The 10524-nt window shown below is 45.3% G+C and overlaps 1 protein-coding gene across 1 annotated transcript; it reads left to right on the forward strand.

Annotated features, from left to right (window-relative positions):
- Positions 1-357: 357 nt before the first annotated feature.
- Positions 358-3669, forward strand: LOC124679260 (BTB/POZ domain-containing protein At1g50280-like). The gene is made up of 3 exons (XM_047215057.1): positions 358-569; positions 671-1873; positions 3268-3669. Exons 1-3 carry the CDS (start codon positions 507-509, stop codon positions 3628-3630), a joined length of 1629 nt encoding a protein of 542 aa, XP_047071013.1. The 5' UTR covers positions 358-506; the 3' UTR covers positions 3631-3669.
- Positions 3670-10524: the final 6855 nt, after the last annotated feature.

Consider the following 10524-nt stretch of genomic DNA (forward strand, 5'->3'; position numbering starts at 1 on the left):
CAATAGCTGCCACGTCCACTACAATCTACCATGGTGATCATGAATAGTGCTAAAACTCAACGGACACAGTGCCCCCATGAACAAGATCCTCAACAGAACTATACATTTTGTTTGCTTGCTCTGGTGCATTCAGAAGGCAGGGTGTCCTTTTTGCCCTCCATCGATTGCTACTCTGAAGTTTGAACTTCAGAGGCCAGCACTATAAAGAGTTCAGAGACCCTGGGCCTGGAGAGCCTACCAGGGCCAAAACATGTTTTTGTTTTTTTCCTATGAATCATGAGGAGCTCCATAGATTTTTCATCCAGATGACACATGCGCTCAGTCTGTCATGTACCACTTGATCGCACTGTGACCTTGTGAGTGCGCCAGGTGCCCACATTCAACTAAACCAAGCAAGCAAATCTTCTCAGTCCTCGTCTCCCCGGATATATTACTCACTTCCGTCCAGTTCACAGGGTGCACGTCCCATTGCTTCCATTCATCTCCTTTCTGTGGTCTCAAGAACCATGGACGAGGCCGGTGACCTCAAGGTGCACGTCAATGGCCATCACACGCTTCTTCTCCACCAGGTACGCGCGCGCTCCATGATTTTCCTCGGATCAATCGAGAAAACATATTGTTTTTTGATTGCAATATAACTTCTCACGGTTGCTGTTTGGTTGGTTGACAGAGCGTCGTGTGCGCCTTCTCGGGGAGGCTGAGGGCAATGGTAGCGCAGGAGAAGAAAAGGATGAAGACGGCGAGCAGAGGAGCAGGAGGAGGAGCAGAGGCGTCAATGGCCATCGAGCTCGCCGGCTTCCCTGGAGGCGCCGAGGGGTTCGAGCTAGTGGTCCGGTTCTGCTACGACAGTGGACGTCTCCCGCCGCTCCGCCCCACCGACCTCCCGCTCGTTCACTGCGCCGCCTCGTTCTTGGACATGACCGAGGAGGTGCGCGCCGGCAACCTCCTCGTCCAGGCGGAGGCCTTCGTCGACGACGGCCTCTGCCACTGGACGTGGGCCGACCTGCTCGCCGCAGTCAAGAGCTGCGATTCGCCCTTCTCCTCCGGTCTCCTCGACAAGCTCCTCTCCGCACTGTTCTCCAGGATCGCAGTAGGCGCGGAGACGCTTACCCGCTCGTCGTCATCGACGTGTTCCTCCTCGTCGCCGGACACGGCCGGCGGCCGGCCGTCGTCCGCTGCCAGGACGGCGGAGTCAATGAAGCCGTCGTGCCTGGTCGGCGGCAGGGAGTGGTGGTTCGACGACGTGGCGTCGCTGTCCCCGGCGACTGTCGAGAAGGCGATGCGGGTGATCGGCTGCTACGGCGCCGAGAACAAGAACCTGACTTTGACGCGGTTCCTGCTGCACTACCTCCGCCGCGCCGCAACGCTCCGCAAGGCCGACGACCAGGGCTGCCTCTCCGGCCTGGCCGATACGGCCGTGCATGGCGTGGAGCTCGGCGGAGGGGCCGCGGCGTTCTCCTGCCGAGGCCTCTTCTGGGCGCTGCGGGTCGCGTCGGCAGCTGGGATGAGCAGGGAGTGCAGGCGTAAGCTGGAGAGGCTCGTGGGAAAGATGCTGGACCAGGCCACGCTCGATGACATCCTTGTCTCCGGCGACGGCGGTGGCGTGTACGACGTGAGCCTGGTCATAAGGCTCGTCAGGGTGTTCGTGAGCTCCGTGAAGGAGGAGAAGGAGGCCACCTCGCCGTCGCCGCTGTCGTCATCGTCGCGGGAGAGGATGAGGAAGGTTGGGCGGCTGTTGGACAAGTACCTCGCCGAGATCTCGCCGGACCATGGGCTGGGCGTGTCCAGGTTCCTCGCCGTCGCCCAGAGCCTGCCGGACTCTGCCAGGGACTGCTACGACGGTGTGTACAGGGCACTGGACATCTACCTCGAGGTAATTAACTCATTTCTCTGTCCAATTTAAATTTCTCTAGATTCCAATCAGAAAACGTAGTGTATTGGTTGTGTATTATTCGAAATTGAATTTCTCAAGCAAAAAAAAAGTTCAAGCCGTGATGATTGGGGAGATGATTACTGGGAGGTAAAGGACAGCAGACAGAGAGTGCAGGCACCGACATTTTCACCTGGGAGAGACAGTGAATATTCTCTCAGTCTATCATGGGATCATGATGACCGATGACTTGTCTGCGCTACAAATTGTTTTCAGTGAAATATTCAAATGATCGTAGTACCAATTTTCATTTGACCAATCATGATCCTAATCTCTGTTGCAGCTTACTGTGCACAATTTTTTATCAGGATTTTTCCCAAGCAACTGAGTATATATAGTTTGATAGTGCCATGATGCTATCATGGGATGCTAAAGATCATGGACACATGGATTATGTAGTGGTACTTTTATGTTATGGAGGATGTAGCAATTTCCTTATGCCATGCATGCCTTTAGCACTTTCTGCAATGTGCTCTGTGCGCTAGCTTTTGGTCCATCAGATCGGAATACCTTGTCACTAGCCCACACCACACCACTGCACTTTCCTGCTTTATCCCCTTCGTTATCCCTTCGTCATGTGATTCAATTTTGTCAGACTAAAATGAATCCACCTCCAAAGCCATAGAGTCAATCCCATTCAACATGCTGAATTGGGTACCTGAATCAATGTACTCTCTACTTAACTGTCCCAGACAACTAGTAGCAGCAACTGTAAGTTTCCTCTGCTTTCACCAAGTTAGGACAACATTTTTTTCTGCCATGTCTGTCGAACAACAAATTTATTTGCAATCGATGCAGCCACCACTGTAACTTCAACATTTTACCTTCACCCTGTCTGCATGCAGTGCACTTCCGGCTTCGTGTTCATGAGTCTATCAAATCGGTTTGCCTTTATCTCACTTAGATCTTGCCTTTGTTTTACTACTAGTGATAGCTACATATAGCCTTTTCTTTGAGTGTCCCTTCGGCCAAGTGCCAGATGGCCTTTGGAGTTTTCTAGTATGTTTTTTCTCTTTGATCACGTCCGTCCCTTTCATGTTTGTTCTTCCTGCTTTAGTTTCCCTCCCATCCACGGCATTCCTTTGGAGCGTGTTAGCGAACAAAAGACATGCTGCATATATTGTCCTTATGTGCAATTGACTAACATCATAAACGAAAGGTCATCTTTCTTATGCAACTTAATTTATAAGCTCCTCTTTGTTACTGGACTTCATATAGCATATGTACTCCCTCTGATGGAAAATAGATGGCTACCTATAAAATATTTTGTACCTTGGAAGACGTGTTACTTGTATTTTGCGTATATAGAATAATGTATCCTCCTTGTTTACATGCAGTCTCATGCTGCCTTGACCGTCGAGGAGCGGGGGACTTTGTGTCGGTGCCTCAACTATGGAAAATTGACACTCGAGGCGTGCAAAGACCTGGCCAAGAACCGGCGGATTCCGGCTGGCATCGCCGTGCAAGCTTTGTCCTCGCAGCGGGTGCCCAAGCTCCCGAATCCACTCTCGCCGTCACAAACGCCCAGACGGGTTGTGGTGGACGAGGAGAAGGAGGCACTGAGGGTGGACCTACAGAAGATGCAGGGCCGGGTGGTGGAGCTAGAGACCGCGTGCAAGGAGATGATGGGCCACGTAAAGGTATCTCGGACGGTGGCCAACAAGTCCTTCGGTGGCAGGGGCTTGCCTTGGATGTGCTAGCAGCAGCTAGTTAATGGAGATGTAATATTTTTTGGGTGACATGGCTTGCTTATTTTCTCTCTTGATATTTTGTACAGATTTTGTTGTGTTCATCTTAATAGTACTAGTTGTACTTGTACCTTCTTGAGTCGGTCGGTCGAGTGAGTTTCTGTTTTTGTTTAATTTGTGACTTTGTGAGCAAGGTCGGCAGGGATGGAGTTTTCGCCCGGTCGTCAAACTTTCGGCCCAGACGCAAACCTCATCCCATTTACATGGGCTAATCATATATTATATGGCCCATTTATACCGTCAGCTCACTTATGCATGCACCTCCTAATGAGGGGAAATTCTATTCATCACCAGCGGGTGATGAGTACAAACCATCGCCCGCGTGATTCAACTAACTGGGTGAGTTTGGGCCACGACCCATCAGCCAGTAGGCCTCGGTTTTCTCTGGTTTTTCTTGGGTTTCGGTTTTCTTTCGATTTTTCTTTGATTTTTTCTATTTTCTGATTTTCTTTTTGAATTTTTTTTAAAGTGGAGCAAATTTTAAAGTTAAGCAAATTTCAAATTCAAACAAATTTCAAAGTAAGCAAATTATAATTTGAGCAAATTTCAAATCTAATTTTTTTTAATCTGGGCCATTTTTGAATCTAAGAAAATTTCGAATCTGGGCAAATTTGAAATCTAAGCAATTTTCAAATATGAGAAAATTTCAAATCTAAAGAAATTCGAATTTGGAAAATTTTCAAACAACCGAACTAATGGGCCAGGCCCACTAATGAGTTCCACCATCGCTAAGGGATGATGGTTAGCTGCTCCCCCTGATGAGCACTCCTACTTCACGCTTCACGTGAAGCGTACATCCGCCGCGGGGAGATGCTATCTGCCGACCTGGTCGGCGGAAGCATGGCGCCGCCCACCTTAAACACGCAACAGTTTCATGGGCCGCGGCCCATCAAATCAGGTTTCCCCTTTCCTTTTCTCTGTTTTTCTCTGTTATTTCTTTTATGCCTTTTTTGTTTATTAAAATCTCAGCAACTTTTGGAAAACCCAAATAATTTTCGAGTATTTTGATTCTTTTTCAAATTTGAATAAATTCATATTTTGGTTGTTTTTGAAAATATACACATTTTCAAAATCTGAACATTTTTCACAAATGTACATTTTCCAAAAATTGAACAAATTTCGAATTTCCGACGGATTTTGAAATTTAAAAAAAAATTGAATATGAAAAAATATGAACGAATTTCAAAATTGAATTGTAATTCAAAATTGAAACGAATTTAGAAATTTGATCAGATTTCACAATTTGAATGATTTTTAAAATTTGAACAAATTTAAAATTCAAGAATTTTAAAATCTGAATATTTTCACATTTAATAAAATCCAAATTAAGTGATAAAAGATGAACTAAAGAAGAAAATGAAAAAACAAAAGAGAAGCAGAAAAAGCAGGTAAAAACGGAAAACGTACAATCTCCCCGCGAGGGTGTGTGGTGGCTGGTTACCACCGACTTGATCGGTGTATAGGGATTACGGCTGATGCATACCTCGCTCACACTTGTTCGTTCCAGAAAAAGTCGAACATGGGCCGGCCTGGGTTTCGCCGGTAAGCGGTTCGTTCGGGATTACCTCCACTGAGGTAGATTATGCTTTTTTCCTTTTCGAATCGAGACCCTAAAAAATTCGTTCAGATTTGAGAGAAAGAGTCAAAAATTAAGAAATTCAGATTCGGAAAGTGTTTAAATTCGAAAATATTTGAGATTTTAAAAGTTTCAACATAAAAATGGTCAAAATTCGAAAATGTTCAAATATTAAAAAATGAAAGTTCAAAAAATGTTCAAATCCAAAAATATTCAGATTCAATAATTGTTCAACTCCGAAAAAATGTTCAAAATTTGAAAATGTTCTAAATTTTAAGAAATCCGAAATATGTCCAAAATTTAGAAAAACATTCAAATTTCAAATTATTCACATTTGAAAGGTTCAGATTATGGAAATGTTCTGATTTGAAAATTTTAAAATATCTTCAAATTTTAAAATATTCACATTAAAAAAGGTTCAAATTTTAAAAAATTGTTTAGATTTTAAAAAATCAAATTTAGAAAAATTCAAATATTAAATATCCAAATTAAAAGTGTTCATAATTTGGAAATCATATTTAAAAAAGATAGAAAAAGAAAATAAAACAGGAAAAAAAATGAAAACCAAAGAAAGTTCTAGAATATTCTGAAACCGGAAAACCAGAACACTTTTTTTTTTGCGTGGAAAACCAGATCACACGGTTTGTACTGGGCCGCCCAGTTTGAAGCGCTAGGGAACCAAAGGGTTACGCTCGTAGTGTTCGCACGAAGCATCAAATAGGGATTACCAGCTCAAAAAAAATACTCCAGGAATTACCGCTAGCTACTGATACGCAGCAGGAAGCACACAGCCGCCGCTGCCAACGCTTGGCACAACACCCACGCCGGAGGGGCGGCGGCCAGGAAAATGGACTCGCCGGTGATCCCCGACGATCTTCTGCTCGATATCTTCCTGCGCCTTCCCACCCCGGCCGACCTCATCCGCGCCTCCGCCGCGTGCGTCTCCTTCCGCCGCCTCGTCGCCGACCGTTCCTTCCTTCGCCGCTTCCGCAAGCTCCACGCCCCGCCCCTCCTCGGCTTCCTCGACCAGCGCGGCTTCAACCCCGCAATGGCAGCCAGCGTCGTCGCGCTCGCCACCATGCCGATTTCGACAAATTCCTCCTACAAGTGAGAAGGCAAACCCACAGTACTTTTACTCCTAACCGGTATTGATCTACCCTAGACGATCTAGCGAGTTTACACAACTACCTTGTTGTAAAAATTGGATGAGAAAACTAGTGCTTTATCCCTACGTGCCAAACAGTAGAACTTTGGAAGAGGATTGGTGAGGTAGCGGGTTGGGGCACATGGAAGTGTTTTGGCTCAGGCGGTTTCACCAAAAACCTGGGAATTGATACACTACAAAACTCCAAAAAACACCTTTACAAACAAGGCATAATTCTGCATAATTATTACCCGAGAGGAAGCTGTGGAGAGAATTGCAGAGATCCAATCGATTAAGCGACTGTTTTCAGCATTTTAATGTGATGTGAACTATATATTTCTGGTTATAGACAAACGAATAAAGCTCAATGTAAACAAATGGAACCGAAATAAATGTAACTAATGGAAATGACCTTATTAACACAGAGAAGAGCCAAAGACCTTTGACAAAAAAAACGGTTTCATCTGTGACGGCTTTTAGCTCTGTTGTCATATAGGCTTCACATTAGTAACAAGGCCCAAACAAGGAACCCTTTACCCTAGTTGATAGTATTTTGGACCTATATTCATAGTCCCACTATATACTAGGATGTTGTGTTTGTGAAACCATAAAAGATACACAATGGTGTCTAATAAACTGAAAAAATAACAACTTTCTAGTTCACACATATGGCATATACATGGTGACTCTTCCCACATGACACAACTAAGGGCAGCCCCAATGCTACAGGGTGGACCGTATCTAAAGTTGCCACATCATATAGTTTGCTTAGGTGGAGCGGTAATTAAGGGCATGAGCAATGGTGGCATACACAACTAGCTGCTCCATGTAAAAAAGTTGTCAGAAGTAACATGGTGAATTTTATCTCTCCAATGAAAGATACAATTTTAGTCTGAAAAAGAGAGAAGGGACCCCACAAATATGACACTATGTATCTCTTTCTCTCTCCAAAAATCATGCTTTTAAGGCTTAAGATCCTACTTCCTGAAGAGTAGGCAGCCTCCTCATCCGAACCTACTTTGGACCACCCGAACCTAGCTAAAGGTGTGAGACAGTACCTCTAAGAAGAAAGAGATGAGAATCGTAGGATAGGTATCTTGTTTGCGGCCCCAAGATTAATTAATTCGCTGCCCAATAGAACTCTACATGGGCTCGCCATCACCCAATTTTTATGCAGGCTAAAGCCGTTCCACTTTATTCTTTGGACCTGCCTTAGATTGCTCATAGTGGGGGTAACATAGGTGGTAACATCACACATCTGAAGACATTTTGGTGACATGGCATGACAATAAAAGAAGAAAGAGAGTGAGGTGGTAACTAGCTATGTTACCATAACATCACACATCCTAAAGCAATATGAGTCTACAACATAATTAATGACACATTGCATGAAACTATATCTAAGTTACTATCCACTATGGAGATAGTAACTTAGACTAGTAACATCGCATATGTTACTAGACTAAGTTACTCTCCACTATGAGCAACCTTAAGATACGAAGCAGTGTAGTGTCTTATATCTAATTTTGCTCAGGTGAGCTGGAGAGCGCTAGATACAGTTTCATCGTATCTGCATTGTGACCTCCCTAAGAGCATCTCCAGCCGCGTCCCCCAAACCGTCCCCCAAACCGCGCCGGATTGAGCGTTTGGGGGACGTGTTTTGTTCGTGCCGCCTTTGGGGGACGTCGCTCCCCAGCCGCGTCCCCCAAACGCCGCCCCCAAACATTAAAAGTACTTTTTTTGGCTAGAAAAAACTATTTACTAATATTCAAATCGGTTGAACATAAACAAATTATATATAAAACTTCGGAAAAATATAATAAAATACATATAAACTATCTACTTCTTCTTCTTCGCTGATGGCCCCGCCTCGTCGTCGTTATCGCGGTGGCGCTTCCTGCTCGTCACCTCTTCCGAAGAGGCAGTGTCGGCGCCCGACGCGTCGGAGTCCTCCTCGTCGTCGGCGGTGCTCGTCGGCTGCGCCTTTGCCTTGGCCTTGGCGGCCTTGGCCTTGGCCGCCTTCGCCTTCGCACGGGCCACCGCCGCCGCGTCCTCGCTCTCTTCTTCCTCCGCGTCCTCCTCCCAGCCCAGCCATTCCTCCTCGCTGTCAACTGGCGGCGTGGAATCGTCGCCGCTGCTCGGCGTCCTGGCTCTCTCCCACCAATGGCGCCGGCCCGACGAGGCTTTCCCTCGCCTGGAGGTGTCGGACGGGAGCCGGGAGATGTAGCTCATCGTCGCCGGAGGTGTCGGATGAAGGCTTGGATGAATGGTGGCGTGCGTACGGCGTACGTACGGGTCTTATTGAGCGCGGATGAACGGCGGCGCGTAAGTCGAAGAGAGCAGCGGTTGCTCTTCCGAGGAGTCGGCGCTCCATTCCGGCGGGGTTGGCGCGTCGTCGACGCGGTTGCCAATGCGACGGTTCCGCTTCCTGGCAACTACACCGTCGCTACGTATGTGGCGGTTGAGCGTCCGAGCCGCTGACGGGTCGGCCCCGCGCCTCCTCGCCTCTCATTTCGTTGTGTCCGGCGTGCCCGGTGCGTCCCCTGTGGGACGGGGACGGGCTCGGGACGCCGGACACCGTATCGGACCGCGCCGGACAAAAAGAGCCTTTGGGGCGCGCGGCTAGGAACGTTTTTTGGTCCGGCGCGCCCCAAATAGCTTTGGGGGACGCGACTGGAGATGCTCTAAGCATGATACAGTTGCATCATGCATGGCCTTATCGTTGTATTAACTTCAACTGAGATCGACATTCACATGGTGTCGTCATCATCAGGGTAAGTGCTCAACGGCTGGGCACTAACAACCCAATTTAACCAAAGGAGTAAATTAACAGAGTCGTTGCCTCTGCAGCAGCAAGGTACTCCATTTGGCATTTCATTGATCTCCGCAACCCACGCGACCCAATATCACTTAGAGCAACTCCAATAGTATAGCCGATTGTTGGCTATAAGCAAGATGACATGTCATCTATAGTTAATATGTAGCCAATAAGTACAATAGTTGGCTATAAGAATGTACTACTTTTCAATGGATGGCCCACCTTTCATTCACACACCTTGCCTAGGAGCACGTGCTAGAGCTAGCTCTTGCATAAGAGCCCACTCACATTCTCTCTCCTCTTCTCTCTCATCCAACTAGACACAAATATATTATTTTAATCCTTGTGGCCAGCTGACTAGACCTTATTGTACTTGCTCTTATGGTCTTTTACTTGTCCCAAGTGATTAATGGGAGCCTACGGATTAAGAGGGTAAATAACTTGAGATAGTTACATGGAATATCTTCAACCGGGGTAACTAGTTGTGTAGTAGTAATAGATTACACAATGCATATGGCCTTTATGTATTCCACTTGTTGACTTATATGTAGGCACTCTATATAATCATGAATTGCAAACCGTGAGAATGATGAAAATGCTGCAAATAAATTTGGATGTTAACATCAATTGACACAGATTCGTCTTTTCAAAGAAAATACAGACAATAGGTTTAGTGGTGAGTGAACCTTCAAAGTGATATGTCTCCAGTTGACCAACAACTCAGTCAATCAAGAGCGATACAAAAACATATTTTAAAAAAATTGAGCTAATCCTAAAATAAATATGCTCAAATGATCCATATTATATGGCATTAGGTTGTAAATTAGAAATCCAATTGTTTTGAGATGTTGTTGGACATTGTTCTAGTCGGCTCATGTCGTTTTCATGATACCCGACAAACCACTTCAATCCTAGTTGCACGAGTTGGAAGAGGGACTTGTTTCCCGTCAACAACTTTCTTTGTTGGGTGAGTTAAAATCAAATGGTGTTGCATATTTATATCAAACTTCTTTACATCATAAATCATCTTGTTACAAACTAAGTGCAATTCTATTAACGATACAGCCTTCGATATATTATCTTTTAAATGATCTTGTGTGTATAGCCATAGAATTATTAATACAATCATGCTCTTATATATATATATATTGATATATAAATTGTTATACAATTCCTATAATTTTCAACCAAAATATATTAAATTGATAATGTATGTAGCCAATATTTATTTGTACTATAATTTAGTTAGGTTTGTGTAAGGGGGTATTTATTTTACAGTGGATTATACACTTCAGCTAATCAACCTAA

The sequence above is a fragment of the Lolium rigidum genome, chromosome 7 (genome assembly GCF_022539505.1).
Source record: "Lolium rigidum isolate FL_2022 chromosome 7, APGP_CSIRO_Lrig_0.1, whole genome shotgun sequence".
Classification (NCBI taxonomy): Eukaryota; Viridiplantae; Streptophyta; class Magnoliopsida; order Poales; family Poaceae; genus Lolium; species Lolium rigidum.

Coding starts and splice junctions, on each gene's coding strand:
- LOC124679260 (XM_047215057.1), top strand. CDS start 507: ATGGACGAGGCCGGTGACCTCAAGGTGCACGTCAATGGCCATCACACG. Junction 570..670: donor ACACGCTTCTTCTCCACCAG/GTACGCGCGCGC, acceptor GTTGGTTGACAG/AGCGTCGTGTGCGCCTTCTC. Junction 1,874..3,267: donor CACTGGACATCTACCTCGAG/GTAATTAACTCA, acceptor GTTTACATGCAG/TCTCATGCTGCCTTGACCGT.